The 25,258-nt window shown below is 42.4% G+C and overlaps 1 protein-coding gene and 1 long non-coding RNA gene across 7 annotated transcripts in view; one reads left to right on the top strand and one right to left on the bottom strand.

The window, feature by feature from the left end:
- The window catches only part of LOC100618759 (zinc finger protein 454-like), a 20,590-nt gene extending 2,333 nt beyond the window's left edge, over positions 1-18,257 (top strand). The window contains exons 3-6 of one of the 6 annotated variants that reach the window (XR_008917124.1): positions 4,881-5,007; positions 5,519-5,617; positions 6,742-9,425; positions 11,143-18,257. Coding sequence is in view for 3 of the 6 variants with exons in the window: in XM_016432918.2 (XP_016288404.2) it covers positions 4,881-5,007; positions 5,519-5,617; positions 6,742-8,363 (1,848 nt within the window). In the remaining 3 variants the exon portion in view is untranslated. Of the gene's footprint in view, positions 1-4,880; positions 5,008-5,518; positions 5,618-6,741 lie in introns of all 6 variants that reach the window. The other 5 variants (XR_008917123.1, XR_008917122.1, XM_016432922.2 and 2 more) reach the window with 5 other exon arrangements.
- On the bottom strand, positions 8,991-25,258 carry LOC130457877 (uncharacterized). The gene is made up of 2 exons (XR_008917125.1): positions 22,696-25,258; positions 8,991-10,008 (listed from the first exon to the last, which is right to left on the bottom strand). It is a non-coding gene; the product is annotated as an uncharacterized LOC130457877 (long non-coding RNA).

The raw sequence follows: 25,258 nt of genomic DNA, 5'->3' as shown, positions 1-25,258 counted from the left end.
CCCGGAGTCAGAAAAACTCATCTTCCTGGGTTCAAATCTGTCCTTACACACTTACCAGCTGTGTGACCCTGGGCAAGTCACTTAACTGTTGGCCTCAGATACCTCATCTGTTAAAATGAGTTGGAAAAGGAAATGGCAAACTGCTCTAGTATCTTTGCCAAGAAAACCTCAAATGCGATCATGAAGAATTGGGTACACCTAAAAATGATTGAACAGATCCTAATAGTCCTCAAGGCAAGCTTTCTCAGGGGCAGATGGGTGACTCAGTGGATTGAGAGCTAGATCCAGACATGGGAGGTCCTGGGTTCAAATCTGGACTCAGACACTTCCCAGCTGTATGGCCCTGGGCAAGTTGCTTGACCCCCATTGCCTAGCCCTTACCACTCTTCTGCCTTGGAACCAATACACAGTATTGATTCTTTTTTTTTTTTTTAATTTTATAGTATTTTATTTGATCATTTCCATGCATTTTTCATTAAAGACAAAGATCATTTTCTTTTCCTCCCTCCCACCCCCCGTGGCCGACGTGTGATTCCACTGGTATCATATGTGTTCTTGACTTGAACTCATTGCCATGTTGTTAGTATTTGCATCAGAGTGTTCGCTCAGAGTCTCTCCTCTGTCATGTCCCCTCAGCCATTGTAGTCAGGCAGTTGCTTTTCCTTGGTGTTTCTATTCCCTCAGTTTGTCCTCTGCTTTTGGATAGTGTTTTTTTCTCCTTGATCCCTGCAGATTGTGCAGGGACATTACACCACCACTAATGGAGAAGTCCATTACGTTCGATGATACCACAGTGTGTTTGTCTCTGTGTACAATGTTCTCCTGGTTCGCCACATAATCCTTTGCAGGGCACCTTGTTCTCATTCAGTTACTCTCAGAACAAGGCGCCACACAAAGGATGATGTCAACGGAAGTAGTGCTGTACGTGAGTGATGCTGCACTTTGAGGCGCTGCCACATACAGTACTCCAGGAGCACCAATGAAAGAGGTGCCCCTTCCAGACATGCAGTGGGGGCTGGATAAATGGCCTCAGGGGGCCGTGTGTGGCCTGCAGGCCGTAGTTTGGGGACCCTTGTGTTAGCCTGTGGGGGAGTCCCTTCACCTCTCTTTGCCTCAGTTTTCTCATCTGTAAATTGAGGATAATAATAGCCCCAGGCTCTGGGTTGTTGTGAGGGTGGAATGAGAGACAGGTTGGGAAGCTCTTTATCCTTTTCCAGCCCTCCCTTGTGGGCCTCCAGAGCTCTTCCTGACTGGCCCTTCCTTGGTCTCTTCTTTGTAAATCCTGACTTTCTGTTTAGTAATTCCAAGTCCTGCTCCCAAGGCAGAAGAGTGGTCAGGACTACCCAATAGTGGGTAAGGGACTGTCCAGGGTCACAGCTAAGTGTCAGTGGCCAGATTGGAATCCAGGACCTCCTGTCTCTGGGCCTGGCTCTAACCCCTGAGCCACTAAGTCTCCCCTTTTCTAGGCTTTTCCCTTATTCCTCCTCTCCACACACTCTACCATCCAGCTTGATGTGCCTCCTTCAGGGTGTGCCATCTCCTGACTGCTCCAAGGCCAGGAATCCCCATTCCCAGCCCCTCTCTAGCACCATCTCTGGCTTCCTCTGAGACTTGGATAAAGCGGCACCTCCTCCAGGAGGCCTTTTCCATTCCCCACTCATGCTGGTTTGGTTTTTTCTTGGTGTCCCCATCCGGTTCCTCAGTGCCTGGCATGTGCTTGGCCCTTCACAAGTGCCTGTTGCTGGTTCTGCTGCATTTGGGACATGTCCAAAGGGGAAGCTGAGCTGTTGAGTGGAAGGCAGCATGGCCTGCTGGGAAGGGCTGTGTGAGATTTAAAATGGTTGAGGTCTTAAACTGTAGTGATTAAAATAGTGGAAGATATAAATTGTGATAGATATAAGGGAGGGTGAGTAAATTTGACCACAGAAATATGTTTCACTACAGTGTCTTGGGTTTAAAATCAAAATATAAGGTGGTCGCCAGGGAAATATTTCCAATTATTCAAATACCCAAGTCAGTTGGGTTTTATAGAGATTTTAATTAACAATACAAGGAGTAATCAAAGAAAGAGAGAGAGAGTAAGAAAGGAATAAGTATGAAGGGCCTCAAGCCAATATGGCCTAGACCTGAGCCTTAAGAGAAATCAGTCAGTTTTTTAACACTCACCATAAGATCTGTCTAAGTAAGGATTTCTAATGACACCAGGCCAGCAGCATCTCAGCTGCTTTCACCAGCTCCCTCCTCCATCTGAATGTTTCAGAATCAGTCTCCTCAGAATGAGTCTTCTCAAAATGAGCTCACTCAGAATCCGATCCAGCTCTTCTCTGAGCTCTTATTTTTAAGGGCAAAATCTCCTATGTCACCTCCCCTAAGTCCTTACATCTACCAATCACTGTAGATGTTTCCAAAGGACCATCCATTTTGAATTCACAGCTGAGTAGTTTTAATCTCTTTAGTAAGTCAGAAAATGCTGCTGTGTCGACAACCTCATCAAGAAAAAACCTCTGAACAAGTTATCACCCTTTTAGGTTTAAGTAGTTTACAAGTTGCCCCACCTTTATAGGTACTTAGTATCCCATTGTATCAATTCTAAAACAGTCATGACTCAAAGAACTTCCTGTCCCTTCCATAAGCATGGATCAAAGTACTTCCATTGTTCTCAAGGAGCTCTCTGTCCTAAAGCAGTCCCAAGTAGGGTGGAGTGGGGATATTCCCAATGCAAGGAGCCCCCACACTCAAGTAGAGTTCTCACCATCTGTTAGGGAATTTTTTTAAGTAGAAGATTCCCCAATGGGGGAAACCCCTAACATTCATAAGTCTGAAAAATTTTGAGGTTTACAGCTGTGGATGGGCCTGGAGCCCAGGAGGGGGCCAACTCTGATCCTGTCTGTGTGACCATGAACAATTCTCCTCCCCCCCCCCCCCCCCGCCCTTCTGAGCCTCAGTTTGCTCATCTGTAAATAGGGACAAGGAGGACTTGCCTTCCCGAGGGGTGGTGAGAGAAGTATTGGCCAGACCTTGGCTGTCACCAGTCATGGGCATGGCATCTCCCCAGTAGACTGGGGGATCCTTGAGGCCAGGCTCTACGTTGGCCCTTCTTTGTATGCCCAGGGCTTGGCCCAGAGCCTGGCACAGGACAGACTCTCCCTCAGTGCTGGCTGACTGGTCAGTGGCTGTTCTTTGTGTCCTGACTCAGCATCCAGGACAGCCTGAGGGTGGGAACAAATCCTGCTAGAGTTTGTCTTTGATCACTGGGAGCCCAGGCTGGGGTCCGAATCAGCCCTTGTCCTTTCTGCCCTATAGCGACCCCCCACAGAAGTCCTACAACATTTATCTGTGGTTAATAACCTGAGGTGGAAAGAGGAGGCTAAGGAAATGGGAGAATATTAATGACTCAAAGGCAGAAGTTGAAACACATGGGGAGTAATGCGAACTCTGAGGAAATAAGAGGATTAAGAGAATAGGTGGGGAGTACCAACCCCTTGATGCTCCTATAGACAAGAGAGTCTGAACATTAATAGGAAGCTTCGGGGCGACTGGTGCTAGAAAAAGTGGGGAGTCTCAACTCTTTGGTGCTTCTATAGACAATAGAGTCTAAGCCTTAGTAGGAGGCACTGGGGGCATCCAAGTCGCTAGGAAAGAGATACAGTGAAGCAAGAGAGGTAGGAGGAAAGTTGGGAACAGAGGGCGAGAGAGCTAGTGAGAGTCAGACTGAGAGAGTCGAGGAGGGAACAGAAGAACAGAGAGTTTGCACTTGTTGCCCAGAATTTATTGAAGGTTTTAGGAATGTGGATCAACGAATACGTGACAGCATAGGTTTTAACATTGGTTGAATTGACAATGACGAGATCAGAGAGGTGGGGATTAATAAACCAGGTTTGTAAAGGAGTGTAGTCGGAGCCGAGATGACAGTACTCCGAGCTGAGGCAGCGTGGCCCCTTCAAGACCCAGCTCATGAATTTACCCGTCCTTTGCTAGTGCCTGAGTGTGGCCCCTTCATACAATGACCATCAAGAGGTCTGACCATGTGTCTAGTAATACAATTACAACCTTCCGGCCCGCGAGAGGTTGCAAGGAGAGAAGATAGAAATAGGGTAGAAGTTTTAGATCCCGCGAAGGGCGTGAACGAGCCGACTTTAGAGATGTAAATAATCAAGTCAGTAAACAATTATCATTTTTAGGAGCCACAGCCTGCTCTGACTACTGGGCGTTACTATCCAGGCTGTCCCACCCAATGGTCTCAATTTAACACTGCACTGGTCAGAGGAAGAGGCTAGCTCAGTAGGAAAGGAGATCAGAAACTAAAGGAGGTAGATAATGCTAGGTATTAGCATTAGAAGAAAGAGAGAGAGAGGAAGGAAGGCAGGCCGGGCCTAAAGACCAGGCCTTAGGGAGAAGGATAGAGAGGAGAGAGAAAGGGGAGAAGATGCTCCTTTGCAAACCTGTGGGTGTCCTCCAAGTGGGCGGGCTGGCTGTGGCTAGTTCACTTTTATTGTCTTTGATATACAAATGAGCTCAATACATATTGATCAGTTACATGATACCTCAGTGCATATGGATGAGTTACCTGGGGCATTGCCATTGGATAATGCAACTTATGACAAGGTGAAGGTGGGGTTATTATCCCCGGGAGAGTGAGACAAAGGAAAGCAAGGTTTCGCACCTAAACTTTAGCCACACTGGCAATAGAGCTCATTGCCATGTGCAGGATGGCCATGTGCTCACTCACAATCCTTGTCTCTCCATAATACCTTTGGGCTGGACTGCTACAACAATATCAATACATCAGTCATACTTTCCAGATGCTAACATACCCACTTTCCCTCCCAGGGCCCTCTGGGCTGTGGTCCTGGGCTGAGCCCATTTATATGTGGTTTCAGGCCTATGTGACGTTCAAGGATGTGGCCGTGGACTTTACCTGGGAGGAGTGGAGGCTCTTGGACCCTCCCCAGAAGGAGCTGTACTGGGAGGTGATGCTGGAGAACTACAGGAACCTGGTCTGCCTGGGTGAGGAGGGCTCCTCTGGGCCTTGGGATCTGCCCATGGAAGGGGATCTGCTTCCTTCTTCTGGGCCCTTCTTCTGTCCAGGGTGCAGCTGGGATTCTCTGGCCTGTAATAGCCTGAGCACTTCTTATGCTAACCAGGCCAGAAGCCAGGCTGTCCCTGCTGTGAAAGGCTCTTGTTATGTTTGTCTAGGAATGAAGGGCTTTACTGTGTGGTCCCAGCCCAGCTCTGCTCCCTCAGGCCACAGGGGCCTTCTCAAGGCTCAGGGGAAGTACTTGAAGTCAGCCAAGCTCCCAATACCTCAGTATTGAATGGATCAAATGAACCCTTGTCTTTCAGAACCCCTCTCCATTCCTTGTTCCAGTCCTGTCTCTTCCCAGGAAAACAAACCAGAGCAGCCTTGAGATGTTTTCTCTAAGCACCTCCATGGCACCCAGGCTCCTTTACTAGCTTGTTCCTAATGGCCTGGGAGATCATCCTCCCTCTTCATCTCTTTGCCCTTTCCCATGACTAGGCTTTACTGATTCAAACAAGGATGTGAGGATCTGTGAGCTGGAGTCAGGGGAACCACATTGGATTCCAACTGGTGGTGTCCTAAGAAGCTGCTGGCCAGGTGAGTGAGGGAGTGGATGAGTGCCTGACCCTGGTGAGGACACAACAACCCATACACAGCTCTCCTGGTCATTCATCTCTCAGCCCACAGAGAATAGGCTCCTGGGTGATCCCCTCAGTGACCTTCTGGGCCAGGAACTCCTCTCCCTGATACAGATCCCACATAGAATTCCTTCCTACCTCCTCCACTTTGAGTGATTTTGCCTCAGAAGGTATGGATAGAAATGATCATTAGGAGGGCATCTGGAGAGCCAGGCCTAGAAATAGGAGGACCTAGGTTCAAATCTGGCCTCAGACACTTCCCAGCTGTATGACCCTGGGCAAGTCACTTAACCCCCAATGCTTAGCCCTTGGAACCAATACACAGTATTGATTCTAAGACAGAAGGTAAAGGTTTTTTTATTAAAACAAACAAACAAAAAAGAAAGAAATGTTCATGTTTGCTGGTGCCTTTATGGTATGGGAAAGCAATTCCACTGGGAGTGAAGCTTTGAGTTGTTTCAGTCTTTTTTGGAAAGCAAAATGGAATTCTTCAGTGTCAGAGCTACACATGAATTCTTTTTCTTAGACGCCCTGATCATATTCCCATGACTCCTTCCAGAGGTCTAATTCAGATGAAGATTTTGCTAGGTATGTGTGGTCTGTCTGTATATGTATAGTGGATATAAAGAATATATATATATATATATATATACATATATATATATATATATATATATATATATATATATACACATATATATGTATATACATAAACTAGGTGTGTGTAGTCTGTGTGTGAATGTATAATGGATATAAATTATATATATATATATTATATATATATACACATACATAAACATGCATAGAATGTACATTTCAAGTTACGTTCATACTGGTGTAGGGGAGCCAGCAATCATCCCCACCTTCATTGATTCTGAGGTCCCTGCATCAGTTTTCCCACCTTGAGCTAACTTATTATCATTGGTCTTTATCAAAGGATAAGCTTGGTGAATGCAAAGAAATTTTAGATTTCCATTTACAACAAGTACAGTGTTTGTAGCAGCCAGATTATTAGGGAAAGTGATATTTAGACAAAAGCTAATTCATCCAAGGAAAAACTGTCATATTCTTTCTTTCTTTCAGGTTGGGACAAGATGTCTCATACCAAGGAGTTGGCTCTCAAGATGAATATTTCTGTGAAAGTCTTATCCCAGGAAAAGTTCTTGGAGGATGATCCAAGTGTCTGTAAAATGGAGAAAACCTGGGAGTGTGATGGCAGGTTGAAGAAAATGCTGCGTATTCAGAGGAAACATTCTAGAGGAATAAAAATAATCCAAGCAGAACCTCCCAATGAGGCCAGAGTCTCTGAAGATAGTAAATACAGTCAGACCTCTAGCCCAGAGCCTGACCTTTTTCCACAACAGGGAGCATCTGTAGTTATGCAGGGCCAGAAAGGAGATAACCAGAGAGGGCGTTCCACCATGTATTTGAACCAAGGACAATGTAATCAAATCCATTCCAGGAAGAAATGTCCTAAGGTTACAAAATGTCAGAAAGTGCTGGGTCATGATTTGGGCTGCATAAAAAAATATGGAATTCATTCTGAAGAGATCATTCATGAATTCCTTCAAAATAATGAACTTAGTCTACATCAGACAACTGATAGGGGAAAAAAGTGTAATGACCTGTCTAAACGCAGGAAGACAAGTCGTGCTGAACATTCTCATCTTCAGAGTACAGAGAGTTGGTACAACTGCAGTGAATGTGGAAAGGCCTTCCAGCAAAAGGGGGCTCTTGAAGCACATTGCAGAATTCATACTGGAGAGAAACCTTTTAAATGCAGTGAATGTGGTAGGGCTTTCTGCCTAAAGACAGATCTTATCCGGCATTTTAGGATTCATACTGGAGAGAAACCTTTTAAATGCAGTGATTGTGGGAAAGCCTTTTCTAGAAGCACAAGCCTAACTTTACATCAGAGATCTCATACTGGAGAGAAACCATATGCATGCAATGAATGTGGGAAGACTTTCCGTTCAAGCTCTCACCTTTCAGAACACAGGAGAACTCATGAAGGAACAGGACTTCATGAATGCAACGTGTGTGGGAAAACATTCTCTCGGAAGTATGACCTTACTAATCACAGTAGAATTCATACTAGAGAGAAACCCTATGAATGCAGTGAATGTGGAAAGGCCTTCCGCCTGAAGTCAAGTCTTACATTTCACTTCAGAATTCATACTGGAGAGAAACCTTTCGAATGCAGTGACTGTGGGAAGGCTTTTTATAGAAAGCAAGATCTTATCAACCATAATAGGATTCATACTGGAGAACAACCTTTTCAATGCAACCTTTGTGGGAAAGGTTTTCTCTGGAGAAGGTCACTGACCGAACACCAGAGAATTCATACTGGAGAACAACCTTTTCAGTGCAATGTCTGTGGGAAAGGTTTTCCCTGGAGAAGTTCACTGACCCTACATCAGAGAATTCATACTGGAGAACAACCTTATCAATGCAATGTCTGTGGGAAAGGCTTTCCCTGGAGATATTTACTGACCCTCCATCAAATAATTCATACTGGAGAGAAACCTTATAAATGTAAATATTGTGGGAAAGCCTTTCCCAGAAGCTCAGCAGTGAGTCGCCATCAGAGGATTCATACTGAATCCTATGAGTGCAATGAAAGTGGAAAGACTTCCTTCCAAAATAAAAAGCTTTCATTGTGTGAAAAAAAGATTTATACAAAAAAAAAAATCTTAGGTACATAATTAATGTGGAATGGCATTGCTCTGGATCACATCTGCTTCTTCAACATGAAAGAATTCTTCAAGAAGAGAATCCCATTAATATAATCATTGAAGCAATACTTTTCTCTGGAAGGGACTCCTGGATAAATTTCCTTCATATTGGAAAGGAACCATAGAAATGTGGTGTCTCTGAAAGCTCTTCAGTTAATGATGGTGAACTATTTCTCCTTATTTGAGGAGTCATTGGCTAGAGATGCAAAGGAGGCATGTACTTTTACAGTTAGCCAGAATGTTGACTGATTTTTCTTGATAACATGTAACTGTTAACCAGGGAACCCTTTATTTGGGAGAGGAGTGTCAGTGGTCACAATGATGTGTCCTGAAAGTTTAGGAATCATCAGTAAAATAAAAACTAATCCTTAAAGCTGATCACCGAACTTCCTAAATATCATACTTCCAGCAAGATAGATAGAGGAGAGAGTAGAACAGGTAGGTAGATGCCATTAGAACAGTTTAATGCTGTTTGAGTAGTTCTGAAGAGTTTAATAGCAGCTTGGAGAGTCGTTAGACATCAAGAGCCTTGGGGATTTGTGCTAAATTCTGTTCCTTCTATAATTTTTATCAGTGTCATGAAATAATACAGGTATGTGAAGAGAATTAGACTCAGTTTATTTTTAGTGTAATCAGTCAACAACCTTTAACTTAATCAAATCAAGAAACAAAGTGCCCCTACTTAGCAGTAGTAGTCTCTCGGTAACTGAGGATGACAATTGTCTTTGTGCGTTTTCATCTATGGTGTATAGATGAGTGTGCACAAAGACACTTGTGCGTGAAGGAGATTTAAGTGGAAAAGTCAATGCACAGAGACAGTCCCACTCTCTCGGCGTTGGAAGCCTGGGTCCAATGGCATGAAAAATCGTTACACCTGGAGACTTCCTCAGCTGCTTTGGATGGCCGTGTTGTCCTTTGTGCTCCAACACGCCCTAAGCACTCCACAGTGCCTTGCTGCGTCGCCATCTCAGCCATTGAACCTTCTTATTGGTTTCTTCCGTCTGTTCAGCCGAAGCAGTCTTCACATGCTGGGTGAGCAAAGCCTTTGTTCACCAGCGGTCTATGCCCCTATGGCTACCCTCACAAGGTTTATCCAGCCTGTCGAAGCCGTTGCCCGGGGTGTGGCCGCTGCCGCATGCTAACAGCTACTGGGAGCCACAAGTGAGAGCTGGGTGTCAGGTGAGGGTCAGAGGCTGGAGAGCTGCCCTAAGAGGGCACGACAAGCCCTCCATACCAGAGATACTACCCCTCCCTGAGCACCCCATACACCCTACTTAGAACTTGGGCAATTATTAAGTAAGAGAGTTCACTAATCACTTAGTAGAGAAAGCTCACACCTCCAAAGGCCACAAGCACAACCCCCTTCTTACCCCCAAGTGCTTGGCAAATTGAAAGGCCCTGATTGGTTCCTGTGAAGAGGGGAGAGACAGGAAGTGATGTGGGAAAAGGGGTATAAAAGGCAGGACCCCAAATGGTCTGTCTACTCTTTCCTGGATTCATTCTGTGTTGATTAACTGAGCTTAAGGGAGATTCTTGGAGGCAGTGACCTTTTCCTGGACTCATTCTGGACTGCAGCTTTCTGTTCTGGAGAGGCTTGCTGGGTGAGTGACTGGAGCTGAAGGAAGAGGCTTACGTTAGTGGAACCCATGCTGAAAGCACCACTGGAACGTCTGTCTAAAGAAACTTATCACAACTCCTTGACTCCAGGTGGAGTTTGGGACTTGAGAGACCCCTTGCCAGCTGGTGAGCTGGACTTCTTCAGACTGCAATTATAGGGTATATCTAGTTAGACGATATTTTCTACTTTCTTTCCTACATCTCTCTTTTACTTTATCTCTATTAAACTAAATTAAGAGCTGCTAACAGACCCTGATTTAAGAGTTAATAATTTATAAATGATGACCACACCAAACTCTTTAACTCAAAAATATTTGTCAAACCATTAATTTTAACCCTTACAGGTAAAACACTTTGTAAATGTTAAAGCACCATCTTGTTATTAAAGGCATACATGGTCTGCTTATTCGGTTAATTGATGAACCAGGAACAGGTCACTTGATTTTGTCCTTTTTCTCTAAGCTCCTTTTTGGGAAGCTAGGGATTCCTTAAAAGGATGGGGAGCCAAGTGTGCATCTCAAGAATAAAGAATAGGTGGAATATAGGACATGTACTAAGGGCTTTACCAATATTTATTGATAACACTCCTGACCTGTGTGCTATTGCAAGTCTCATATCTCAGGGGAGGAAAATGAGGCAGGTGAAGTGACTTGCCCAGGGTTCCATGGTACATGTCTGAGGCTGGATTCAAACTCAGTCTTCCAAGTTCAGGTGCAAGCCTCTTCTATAGACCCACTGAACTTCCTTAGTTATAGATATAGGGCTGACTTATTTGGATGGCTTTCCTGATGCCTTTAGGCACTCCCTGAAATCATCTTTAATTTGCCTTTTTTTATTCACTATACCAGGACAGTGAAAACTCCTCTGGGTTTGAGATTGTTTTGTCTTGGTGTAGCCAGTGCCTTCTGTGATTTAGAACAGCATCCTATCCAACGTTTAGCATCATAGTAAGTATAGGATGGGCTGCTAAGGGGCCCAGTGGATAGAACTGGTCTTGGCATCAGGACAATCTACGTTCAAATTCAAATCTCAGACATTTACTATCTGTGTAACCCTTGTTTGACTCAGTAACTCTTTTATAAAATGGGGTCATACTGGAGAAAAATGACAACATACTATTATTCTTTCCAAGGAAACCCCATGGACAAAGGCCACCGGATCCGAAAGAGTGCCGCAACGGAATGACCTTATGTGCCTTAACTGCCTCAATTCCTCATCTGTAAACTGAGCTGGAGAAGGAGATGGCAAGCCACTTCAGTGTCTACCAAGAAAACTCCAAATGACATCAGAAAGAGTTGGACAAGACTGAACAATAACAACAAATGTAGGGAGTTCCAAGAACATCCCAAAACACACCTGAGACTAAGTAGGTGCATCAAAGGTGGACAGAGCTGAGGGAAGGTCATTCCAATCACCAACTCATGGTGGCACTAGGAAAGTCTTACATGGGCTAGGTGTGATCTGAGGCTTTCAGGAAGGCAGGGAACAGGACTTATGGAGAGAACATTCCCTGCCTGGATAACACTGAGGAGAGCCATAGAATGTTGTGGTCAAGGGACTGCAAGTCAGCTGGTTCTGGTCAGCTCTGATAGGTTATTCTCTGTAGCAGAGACAGTGTTGTAGAGTAGTTAGAGACATCAGATCAAGTTCTATCTTTCTGACACATGCTGACCTGTGTGGATGGGGCCAACTCACCTGAAGGGTCCCAGGCACTTTAGGGGATAAGTTTGCGGAGTAGGAGGGAGGAGGGGGGATCAACTTTGGCAGAACAAATTCTAAGGCAGATACTTGCTTTTGGAGGAGGGGAGCTTACAAGCCCAGTAATCACCCTAATGAGCAAAGAGGAGACGAGGTAGATGCTAGCAGAAAAAATGCAGCTTTATTTAGGAAAAGGGGGGACCCTCTCCTGAGTGTTCTCTCAGCAAGTGTCCAGAGGTATACAGATGAATTCAGAATTTACTGGAAATGAATACTATGGTGCCTTGACTTACCCACCACCTGTGTGTGCCAATGTCTGAATGTTATAGTCTTTTTATCTTGTCTTATCCTCCTAAAGTTTTTCTAGCTCTCTTTGAGTCACGGAACGATTTCTCCAATGAACGCTTTCTCACTTTTGGTCACAATTCAGGAATGTGCAAGTCTTTCTAGATAAGGATACTAATTCCCATGGGACAGTTTCATGCTCTATCTTCTAGGCTCCATGGTCTCCTCACTGGGCTCTACTGTAATTTTCCTGGGATTTCATTTCTTAACCTTTGAAACGCTGAATGCAAGTCAATTGAGAATTAATAATAAAGGAAAGGAAAGCTGTTTGGCTGCCTTTAAAGGAGCACTAATAATCCAAAGGGGCTCGGATGGGGGGCAGGGTCTATTCACTTGTGGAAGAGGATGTCATTACTGGTTGTTATGCAGAGAGAGGCCTCTTTTCTGTCTCCCCTGAAGTGTCTGGCCGGGCTAATCTATATAGGAGAGTTACAGGGATATTAATCAGAAATTAGCACTACAACTATGAATCCTAATGCTAACCATAATTGTGGAAAACGCACTACTAATTATTGATTTTTACTGCACACGCTATGCATATGCTGAGAAATTCACAGCCCTGTTCGAAACATGGGCAGTGTGTGTACTCATTGGGGGATTAGAGAGTCAATCAAATATTTCTGAAGCACCAGCTATGTGCCAAGCACTGTGCTAAGTTCTAGGAGTACAAAGAAAAGAGAATGTCTTGCTGAACCCCTGGAGGTCACTGACTTTCTCTTGTCTTTTTGTCCTCAGGACCTACCTAAAGGCTGGCACGCAGTATAATAGGGAAGCAGGGAATGACCAGGGAAACATGGGTTTGCTCTTCCGAGCAGGTCCATGAACTCATGGATGCATACTAATTGCCCAATCAATTGGGACCAGGCTCCTCCCTCAGCTTATAGCTGGATCCCGAATTCAGGGAGAGGCAGACTTTTATACATTAAAAACAATCAAAGGAGGCCCAGTTGGTAAAAGGCAAACAACACAACATTAGACAATCTGATTTCCAATTGGAGGAAAGAGTTGAGACTTTCCAAGTTGGGAGGGAGACAGTGAACAGGTGCAATTTCCTGAATTAAGATGTTGTGATTAAAATTAATCTTGGAGACCGTTGAATTAAGAGAAAAATACCTCCAGGTCTCCTTAACGCCCAAAGTCTAACAGCTATGCCTTGATTCTTGGTTTCCTGGTTCCCACCTGTCCCCTGGCCTGCCCAGTTTGCAAGTGGCATTTGGGGAAAGAGAAGATCAGAGACTGCTGGGCAGGAAGAGGAGAGCCCTGGATGAGGATGAGGATGAAGGCCAAGCCAAGAGACCTTCATTTCTACTCATTCTTTTTTTACCCTTTATTTTATTGCAGTGACAAATTTATACACAAGTTTTCCAAGGTTACAGGATACATGTTCTTCCTCTGTTCCCTCCCTGATCCTGGAGCTGACAAGCAATTTCACTGGCAGAATCTTTTTCCATATTTTCATTTTTATAACAGTAATCTTATAAGACCAAAACTGCAAATCACATACCCGAATAAACAAGTGACAAATCATATATTTCATCTGCGTTTCTACTCCCACAGTTCTTTCTCATAAGTCCCTCCGAATTGTCCTGGATCACTACATTGCTGATAGGAGTCAAGTCTGTCACATTTCATCATCCCACAGTGTCTCCGTTACTGTGTATAATGTGGTTAAACCATTAAAGAGCTGCCTCCTTCATTTTCTGAAGGGACTAGCCTCAGGAGAGACCTACCCTCTTGACAGAGGCTCCCTGCATCCCCAAGTTGGCTCAAAACCAAGGTCCCTCCAGCTAAGGACTAATTAGCCCTTCCTAGGTTGAGTCTGGGGCTGGAGCAAAATGTCTAGTGCTTAGGCTAGATATCTTACCATATCCTCTCTCTAATTTTTCTTTTACTCTTTCTATATTTTATAAATAAACTGTAAAATAAATCTCTTTGGAATTAATTAAATTCCTGGCAACCCTATTCTTTAATAATCCAGTCCAACCTTTTATAAAACCCCCCTCACATTTCTATCCCTTACACTACCCATGAGCAATTAGTATTTCCAGTTGCTTAGATCTAGTTTTATATATGTGAAAAAGGTTTTGTAATTATTTTCATATAATTCCTGTTTGTCTTGTCTGATTCCCAATATTTTATATTGTCTTCAGTGATTTTAAATGGAGTTTCTCTTTCTAACTCTTGCTGCTGAGTTGTTTTGAATTATATAGAAATGCTGATGATATATATGAGTTTATTTTGTATACTGAAACTTTGTTAAAGTTATTATTTCCACTAACTTTTTAGTTGATTCTCAAGGATTCTCTAAGTATATAGTTTAGTTTCCTCATTGCCTACTTTAATCTCTTCAGTTTCTTTTTCTTCTCTAATTGCTACCACTAGCATTTCTAGTACAATATCAAATAATAGAGGTGATAATGGGCCTCCTTGATTCACTCCTGATCTTATTGGGAAGGCTTCTAACTTATCCCCATTGCAGATGATACTTGCTGGTGTTTTAAAATAAATACTACTTATTTTGAGGAAAGGCCCTTTTATTTCTATGCTTTCTAGTGTTTTCAATAAGTGTTGTATTTTTTCAAAGGTTTTTTCTGCATATATTGAGATAATCATGATTTCTGTTGTTTTGATTATTGATATGGTCAATTATTTGGATGGTTTTCCTAACATTAAACCAGCCTTACATTCCTGGCATAAATCCCATCTGGTCACAGTGAATAATCCTTGTGATAACTTGCTGTAGTCTCTTTGCTAATATTTTATTTAAGATTTTTGCATCTATGTTCATTAAGGAGATTGGTTTATAATTTTCTCTGTTTTGAGTCTTCCTGGCTTAGAAAGTACCATATTTGTGTCATAAAAAGAATTAGGTAACACTCCTTTGCTTATTTTGTCAAATAGTTTGTATAGTATTGAGCCTAATTGTTCTTTATATGTTTGATAGCATTCATTTGTGAATTCATCTAGCCCTGGGGATTTTTTCCTGGGGAGCTGATTGATGATTTGTTCAATTTCTTTTTTCCGAGATGGGATTATTTAAGTATTCTATTTCCTCTTTTGTTAATCTTGGCAATTTATATTTTTGCCAGTATTCATTCATTTCACCTAGATTTTAAGATTTATTATCCTATAATTGGGAAAATAGCATAATAATCTTTATTTGATCTTCATTAGAAGTGAAATCACCCTTTTCATCTTTGATATTTGTGAGTTTGTTCTCTTCCTTCTTTTTTCAAATCAAATTAACCAATACTTTGTTTTTTCATAAAACCAATTCCAAGTCTATTTTTTTTTAAATAAACCCTTACCTTCCATCTTGGAGCCAATTGGCTCCAAGGCAGAAGAGTGGTAACATTCCTAAATTACAACCACTTGTCATAGCCTAGTAAGAGATAATGTGAGAGTGTTATAGAAGTCATTCCACCTCGACTTCTACCTTTCCTCACTCACCTATCTACAAGCAGTAGCTTACTCTAGATCAATAAACATCATCACCAAATTATCCTTATACTTTATTTTAATTTTTTTGATATAAATACTCATGGATAGAAATTTTCTCCTTAGTACTACTTTGTCTGTATCCCATTAATTTTGATATGTCTCATTGTCATTTCCTTCAATAAAATCAGTAATTATTTCTATGATTTTTCTTTGATCCACCAGTTTTGAAGAATTAGTTTCCAATTAATTTTTAATTTGCCTTTCCATGAACCCTTATTGATTATGATTTTTATCCCATTATCATCTGAAAAAAATTGCTTTTATTATTTCTGCCTTTCTGCATTTAGTTGTGATGTTTTTATGCCCTAGTACAGTGTTGGCAAACCTTTTCTGACTTTGAGGGCAAATTCAAGCTGTCTGTGAACCCCTTCATTACCTGAAAAAGCTGAGGGAGGAAGTGCTTGCTTTGGGAGGCTGGACAGAGGGGTGAGACATACCAAAAAATGTTCTTGGATGGTGGTAATAAGGGGAATGGAACAGTTCCCTGAGTGCTGGCTCTGCACATGGGCCATGTCTTCACCAATACCGTCCTAGTGCATGGTCAGTTTTTGTATATGTGCCATGTGCTGCTGAAAAGATATATTCCTCCCCTTTAACCCTATTCATTTTTTCTCCAGATATCTATTAACTCTAATTTTTCAAACATTTCATTCATTTCCCTTCTTAATTTTTTGGTTCAATTTATCTATTTCTGATAGAAGGTCGAGATCCCCACTGGCATAGTTTTACTGTCTATTTCCTCCTTGAGCTCCTTTAGTTTCTCCTTTAAAGATATGGATGCTATGCCTTTTGGTATTTATATGTTGAGTACTGTGAATCTTAAAACCTTAGAAGATTTGGTTAAGCTTTTCCCTTATTGTAACAATGGAGGTACTTGAGGTACTCAATACAGGAATGTATTGAGAACTTTTAAAATTACTCCACCCTACTCAGACAGTACCTTAGGGGAAGATAAAGTTGCAAACTCCTGATTGAACAATGAAAAGTCCCTAACTCATACTTATAGTAAAGCTAGAACCTTAAGTTAGGTCTATTTTTAGATCTAATACAAAAGAGTGCTAAGTACCTATAAAGGTTAAATTAGTAGCTAAAAGGTCAAGCAACTTACAAAAGGCAAGCTTAACAAAAGAGGTGTGAAGTACTCAGTAGATTTTATCTAACCAGAGAAGGTGAGAACAAAAGATGAGAACTAAGAATGGGCAGTCCTGGGGAAAAGCGTCTACTGTGATTGGTAGGTGTGAAAATTTAGGGGAGGTGACATAAGAGAAAATTTCTTTAAAAGGAGAAGGATTGAACTCAGTTGAGGAGTTCAGGAGTTCAGTAGAGGACTGGAGCTTGCCTGGATGTTTTTTAACACCTACTTCAGGGGGGATTGTATTTTAATTTAAAATCTAAGAATTTTTGAATTTTTTTGTTTAAGATTGTATTGTTATAAATATCCAAGACTTTGAATTTTGTTCGAGAAAATATCTTCAAGAAAGAAGCTTGAAACTCCTATATCCAGAGAATGAATTGTTGCAGAAAGATGCCAGAAAATCCACACTTCATCAAGAAGATCAAGAATGAACTTTGGATATGATTGATTGAACTGAACTTTGATTGAACATTTATTGTAAATGTACACATTTATTCCAAAAGGGTCTGCCCCTAATTTGGCCTTCTGTCAGTGCACCTAGCAAAACATTGGTTTTGCTTTCTTTTCTTTTCTATTTCCTCCCTCACTATTCTAATTCCTCTTAGAAAAATTGAATATTGTGTATATCTATAGTTAGAAGTGCATTTAGGATTACAAAATGATTATGTTAAATGATCAATGGGGAGACTAGTCTCCCAATGATCATCAGGGGGGATTGTAAATTTTGAAATTTCTCAGACTTGTGAATGTTAAAAATTTCCACATTGGGGAATTCTCTATTGGAACAATTCCCTACTAGGAACATTCCCCATTTTGACAGTGAGAACTCTACTTGGATCAGAAATGGGAGGACCTCTACTCTACCCATACTTAAGACTGCTTTAGGGGAGAAAACTCCTTGCTAAACAATGAAAGTACTTAAACCCATACTTATAAAGAGGCAAAAAGTTCTTTAAGCCAAGTAACTTACTAAAGGGATTAGTCGACCCAGCAGTGTTTTTTCTGATTCAAACTTACTAAAGGGATTAGTCGACCCAGCAGTGAATTCAGAATGGGCTGTCCTTTTGAAAACGTCTACTGTGATTGGTAGATGGAAGAACTTAGGGGAGGTGACATAGGAGAAAACCCCCTATATAAGAAAAAGCAGAAGCTCTTATGAGGATCGCTTAAGCAGAATCGCTTGAGGAAAATCCTTTTGGACAATCTCTTGAGAGAGGCTCTGGAGAAGGGAAGCTCTTGGAGGACAATCTCTAAGGAGGTCTCGCTGGAGCTCCTCTGAGGGGACTCTGTTCCTCTGGAGGCTCTTGAGAGAGGCCCTTTGAAACAGTCTCTGGCTGGAAGGCTCTTTGAGGAGGACTCTGGTTGGAACTCTCTCTGAGGAGACTGTCACTAGAATCCTTGCTTAGACAGACCTTGTGGTGAGTGATAAACAACTGACTGACTGATCTCTCTCTCTTAAGACTCAGGTCTAGGCCATGTTGGCTTAAGGACCTTCATACTTATTCCTTTCTTACTCTTTCCCTCTTTCTTTAATTCCTCATTATTAATTAAATTCTCTATAAAACCCAGTTGACTTGGGTATATTCATAATTGGGACTATTTCCCTGGCGACCACCTTATATTTGATTTAAAACCAAGACACTGTAGTGAAACATATTTTCTGCAGTCACAAATTTACTCACCCACTCATATCTATCACAATTTATATCTTCAACTATTTTACTCACTACATTTTACAACCTCAACCATTTTAACTCTTACAGTTTAAGGCCTTCAACTCTTTTTTAACTGCCACAGTTTGTGGCATCTACTTCTTTTAAATATAACAGTTTATGACAAACAACTATTTTTAATTATAACAGTTCCAAACTTGTGAATCCTATTATTAGGGTTTACACCCTAAGAAACTCAATCAGCCAGGTATCTATGAACCCTTTTGATGAGTATTCGCCCCTCTGGGCAGTGCTAGACAATTTGGAAAGTCTGATTAGCCCCTGTGAAGAGGGAAAGGGACAAAAAGTCACATAAAAGCAAGTCCCAAACTCCCTCAGAGGAGATTGTCTTTGAGAAGATAGCCTCAAGAGATTGTCTTCTGGAGACAGTCTTCTGACTGGGGAGAGTCGTCAAGGGAGCTTAGCTGGAGACTGAAGCTTGGATTGTGGGTTTGGAGCTCAGCTTCAACTTAGACTCTGACTCCTGGACTTCTTTGGGTGAGTGAAAGGTTGATTCCTTTCCTACTTTCCTAAGAGACTAGCTCCCATCTTGGAGGAGGCCATGCGTTTACTCACTACCAGCCTTCCTGGTTGAGACCTAATTAATCTCTGTGTGTATTAAGCAGACCCAAAGCAAAACATTTAGGTTGCTAGGATGTCTACTCCAAGAATGCAAAGATTTCCCCGGTTGGATGGGATCAGTGAGAATAATTTGCTCCACAGCAATGAAGGAAAGAAAGTAGGTGCTCATCAAGTGAGGAATGACTCAGTAGACTGTGGTCCATGAATATAATAGAATACTGTGATGGCATAAGAAATGATGTGTGTAATGAATGCAGAGAAGAATGGGAGGATCTATATGACCTGATACAGAATGAAGTACATAGGGCCAAGAAAACAATAAACATGGTAACTAAAACAATGTACACTGAAAGATAGATGCATCAAAATTAAGTAACAAAATGATAAAGATCAAATGGGACTTGAATGCAGAGTTATGAGAAGACACCAAAAGACACTGACCCCTTTGTAGAGGTGGGAGGTCCACAGATTTTACATATTACACACATTTTCAGATGTTTTCAATGCATTGATCAGTTATAACTTTTTTTCCTCTCTAAAAAAATACTATTTGTTGTATGGGATGGTTATCAGTGTTGTGAAATAGAAACCCACAGACTCCATATAGACAATTTAGGTAAATAAATCAAAAAGTCAAATTTCTTCAAGTCAAGGTAGAAAGTTAGATTTTATTGGAAGAGGGCCAAGTCAAGTCCTCCAATAAAAGTGTTCTCTTGCATGTATTACATTGTTGGACCCCAGCAAGAGACAAAACCCAGAGGCTGAGATCTGGTTTTTATAACAAAATGAATACTTCTGTACAAGATTATAAGATATAACATCATATAGACCTTATTTAGAAACAGTTACCCAATTACAAAGCTGATTGGTTAGTTCATTTCAGAAAGCCCGTATTAGTCATTAGACTAATGCCTTAGTCAAGTCAAATGACCATTACCTCTCTCTCATCTGATCTGGGGGAAGAGATGACTATTTCCAAATAGGAAAGGGTGTGTGATGTTTGTGCTATATTGGGACATGAAATTCAGATAGTCAGCATCTTATGATAAAGAGAAGTACAAACTTAGGAGAGGTTAGATATCCCTTTAGAAGCAGTTTTTATGCTTTTGTTAGAAATCCTTGTAGAAATCATGAAGATTATAATGGAATTTATACTGATCACTTTAGAATCACAATACTGATTATCTTAAACCTATCACTATCACTAAAATCCAATTAAGTATAAGGGGGTAGGGGTCTTTTCCCCCCACATCAGGGAGGGGAAAGAGGAAGGACGCATGGGATGATACAGTGGTGTAAGAAACAGAAAATGTCAGTAAAAACTTAGTAAAATAAAGAAGAATAATTAAGCTACATGAAGCCAAGACTGTGGAGGGGGAAAAACGTGGATGAACATCAAATTTCAAGAAATCATGAAAGAAAACTTTCCAAATCTCTAAGAGCTGAAGGGTGTAAAGATGAGATTGTAACATAGAAGAGATTTGCAAGAAAAAAGCAAGAGTTGGAATTTGGTGAACCAGCAATCAACCAGGTGGAGACAAGATTCCAATAGAATCTGGGCCAGGGGGCAGTTGGGAAGCCCAGCAGCTTGAATGGACTTCTCTTTTCCTCTGACTGTTGGAAGGAAGTGGGAAAACCAATTCCTCTCTTGGTCAATGATTATTTATCTGACTGAGTACTAAGAAGATTTGGAGCTTAGCTATGAAGAATCTTTGTCAGTTTTTGCTATCAATATCTCCCCATAGAGAAAATAACCTTATTTCCTTAATTGAACACATTGTGAAAATCTTCAATCAACAGGAAATCATAGGAAGTTAGAGAAACCTATTTTTCTCTTTCCACCTCCCCCTCTTTACCTCCTCTACCTTAAAGAATAAAAACCCTCTTAGTTAAAAGGATCTAAATTGTGGGATTAGTTATTGGGAAAACCCTTCAAGCTTACCATTCCTGAGAAGAGCACTTGGATCAGTTGGGAAGGGGACAGGAAGTGGTGTGGGGGGAAGGAGTGTAAGATCCAGCCTTCCCTCTAGCTGGCTTCCTGGTGTCCCTGTCCCATTACCATCAATCTCCTAATATTACCATCTATTACAAGGGTATGGAGAAATATAAAGAACCCAGCAGTCACATCCAGAAAGAAGTCCCCACATGAAAACTCCTAGGAAAATCAGAGCCAAAATTTAGAGTCATTTCACTGATCTCTTGGTTTCATTAAACAGCCAGCAAACATTAAAACAATCAGGGTGACTATCCATGTCATTTTGATCCCCAACTTCAGTTGACTCAAATTAAAAAAAAAACATTTTAGGCATGTTCCACATTTAAGTCTAACCACTGTTCAATTTTAAATTTCAGTAAGAACAGTTTTCACACTACCAACACAAAATAAAAGTTTTTTTTTTTTGGAATCTTATTAACTTATAAACAATTTTCAACACTAAATCACTTTTACATTCATTTTACAAGTACATTCCAGAATCATTTGTGATTTTCCAAAACCACTTGCATTAACCTCAAAATGAATAGTTTTCCATCATGGGATCAAAATATCCCTTCAGTCATCCTTCACTTCTCTTCTCTGGAGCCAGCAGAAAGAAAAGGGGAGAACAGATCTTTTTATCTCTCTCTCTCTTTATATATATATATATATATATATGTTTTTTGGGAGGGTGAGGATGTGATAACTTCTTAATTCACTCACCTACCATTTCTGCATATTCCTTGATATTCAGAAATATATACACAGAGAGATATAGACAAATTTATAACATAACACAAGAGATTTTCCACAAGTTTACACAGAACATGGATTCACAAACAATCATTTTCTTCCCCTCCATACAATCCTGAGTTTATTATTTTCACTCTCCACTCCTCTGATCTGACTTACAGAAGGGAAAAGTGGGTTTGTTTTTTTTTTTTACAATAATGGCCATTTGTTGTTACAACAGAAAATCATTCCTCTCCTTTTTCCTCTTGCCTTTCTACTTTGGCATTTACATATTAATTTAGGGCCTGACATATCCAGACCTCAGGGGATCCAAACTTGGGTTGCAGTACTGAGTCTAATAAGGGGCTCCTGTCCAAATCAAACCACAATATTTTAGCATGCTTTTCTCATATTTTCCCCTATATTCGGGTAATTCTTACCAATTTTCAAATTTGATCCCCAGTGGACTTTCTCTCGGGACTTCTGGCAAGCCTTCCATCTTGCCCTTTTGGTTACTCCTCAAATTAACTTTTCCCATTCTCCAGTTCAGGCGCTTTTTTCACAGGAGTTACTGGTTTTATCTCCCTCTGGTTGAGATAATCTCTCTTCCATGTGTAAGAATTAAATTAATATTTCTACCCAGACATATATTTTATAATATTTATTAGAAAGGGTAGACAATCATAGTTTTAAGTCTCATCATTTCTCTAAGTAACCTGACCTAGAGCCTGCCTCTTTCCCCCTTACCTGCCTCCTCTGTTCCTGTGTTCGTTCAAAAGCCCCAAAAGGACCTGCCCCCTCACTTTTATTGACATACAGCATGTTCATGGACACAAAACCTGGAGTAACTGTGAGGAATGTAAGGAATGTTAATGGACAGATCAAGCTACTCAGGAGGGGGAAGGAATAAACTTCCTTGACACACACCCAAGGGTAGACAGTCTATATCCCAACCCTTGTGGAGCCCTTCTCCAAGGTCATCCAAGAGTAAATACAATTACTCACCTGGGCTTGTGCACAAATTTGAGACCTGATGTCACCAAGTAGCCTCTCTTCCCAGGTCCAGATCCAACTACCCAAGTGTCTGCTCCCCTTTTCAGTCTCTGCCTTGGGTCTCCTGGGTCAGAAGGACTCACTCAGTTGTGCCTTTGAGCAGCCAGTGAAAATTTGATGGGACATCCTGCTGGTCACTGCAGGTCCTGGACGAGCCTCCACAAACCGTATGAGACCATATGTCTTAAAGACAACAGAGACCACCTAGGTGAGCAGGGGCAAGTTTAATCTTTCTCATGAGAAAGGGCACCCTCTCAATATGGCAGTGCAACTGGGCAGCAGGTAAGCAGTTGCTTATATGGACCCTAATGCTATGCCTCTTATGCCACCACTCTCCCAGTTCACCATTGGCTGGCGACTATGGGCTCACCATCTTGGCATGAGGTTCTAACACATCACAATCATCTACCTATATTTTATTCCTTATAGGGCAAGTTGGGCATCCTCTTCTCCTAGCTCAGGGTGACTTGGCATTTTTGGAAAACTAGAGGCCTCCTTGGAGAACAGAAATGCATATGCTTACTAATGCTCTTTTGAAATAAGTCCACCATAGTAGTTCTCTGCCAGGGTCTGTCATCTTCTTTTGTAGAAGTCTCTTCTGTCCTAGACAGGTTCTCAAACACTTTCATTGCTGGAAAAGAAGGCCTGGAAACCCCATGACCCATTCTCCAATAGGAACTGGTTGGACTCCTCTGCTATTGGCTCACAAGCACCTATGGGACTCAGTTGTGCTCTCAGCCATAGCAGATGTTCAGTAGGCTGGAACTTACTGGAACATTCTGTCTTTGCTTAGAAATTACATTCTACAAGTACTTCAAACACGAGGAAAAGGGTGGCTCCTTTGCTGGCTTGTAAAGATGGCTTATAGTGGCTATAAAAATCCACTTGTAGCAAGTCCCAAGGGAAGCCGTCCTTGCCAAGAACCGAATTTGCCCACCAATGCCAAAGCAGTTGCACAGTTTAAAGCAACATTGAAAAACAGACACGGCCTAAATTCTAGAAATCTAAAAGAAAAAGCACTCCCATACAGGCACGTGGAGGTTTGTCACCGTGGAAGGGAGCCCCAGGAAATACCAGCTAACAGGAAGTCAAAATCACATCGTAAAGCTGCCTGCTGGGCACACTGCAGATTACCGTGGACGAACCGACTGCTAAAAGTTCTTTCAGGAAAACCTCCATTTCCAAACAATTTTAAAGTCAAAGTAAGAAAGTCCCCAAATTAAAATGAAATTCCAAATTTCTCCCGGCCTGTTGCAGAGAACATGACAGCAATGTCACCTTCTCATTTCCCCTTCCGCAGAATGAGACGTTCCCACGGGAAACCGGCTTCCTTTCATTCACTTCACCAGCTTGTTTCAAAAGAGGTCCAGCCCTCCTTTCCCCATTGGCTGCGTGCTAGGAGAAGACACGCTCGCACCCCATTTCCCTTGGTGTGTCCCGCCCCCTTGCACCTGGTCTGCGCCTCACAAGGAGCTCGCTCCGCCTTAGAGGCGGTCAGTAAATATGTTGGAGCTACGGGAGCATGCGCATAAGCCTTAGGCCGGCCCTTCTGTTCTCTGCGCAAGCCTGTGTCTCGGCTCTTGCCCCATCACTTCCTGTTCTTGAGAGTCACAGTATCGGGACATCACGGGGCGGGGGCACTGAGGAGGGACATCGGGTGGGGCTGAGGGTCCGAGAACACAGGCTATGGCTAGAGCTGGACAAAGGCTGGGATTCTTTTTCGAAGTTTGGAATATTTTTCCAGGGTTACAAGATTCACGTTCTTTCCCTGCTCCTCCCCCACCCCCTCCCGTAGCCGACGCGCAGTTCCTCTGGGCTTTACCTGTGTCACTGCTCCAGAACGATTCCCCGTAGTATTGCTATTGCACCAGGGTGATCGCTTAGTCTGCGTCCCCAAGCCTATCCCCATCGACCCACGTGATCAGGCAGTTGTTTTCCTCCTGTGTTTCTGCTCCCACAGTTCTCTCTTAGTCCCTCCGAAATGTCTTGGATCATTGCATTGCTGCTAGTAGAGAAAGGCTGGGATTCTGCTTGTAAGGAGTGGCGGGGGTGGCTCTGAGGATCTTAGGGGTCATTCCTCCTGCGGACCACAAGAGGTGCCATAGGCGTGTGCTCCCGGAGGAAGCACCTGCACAAGCAAAAGCGCGGCAATGGCAGCGGGGGTAGGGGAGTGGAGGGGAAACAGGTCCACCAAAATCATAGCCAGAACTCGGGCGCTCCCGGGGTGACCCCAGTGGGGGCCGAGAGACCCTCAGCACCCTAGGAAGCTCTGTGCCCATTTCCCGGAGTCAGAGACCAAGGTCAATCCTCCTCTCCCAGGCCCCTCAGGTCACCGAGGGATGGTAGCTCTGACCCTCGACCAGGAACCGGGCCCCTGCAGGCAGCCCAGGTGAGGGTGCAGAGTGTGCAGGACTGCCCAGAAGGCCTCCTCTTCCATTCAGTGAGGAGGAACACTTCACAAGGAGCAGCTGCAGAGAACCTCCCTGGAGACAGCCGGGCTCTGGTAGAAAAGCCT

Source organism: Monodelphis domestica, chromosome 3 (assembly GCF_027887165.1).
Source record: "Monodelphis domestica isolate mMonDom1 chromosome 3, mMonDom1.pri, whole genome shotgun sequence".
NCBI classification, from domain to species: Eukaryota; Metazoa; Chordata; class Mammalia; order Didelphimorphia; family Didelphidae; genus Monodelphis; species Monodelphis domestica.
This window is presented reverse-complemented; position numbering and strand designations above follow the sequence as displayed.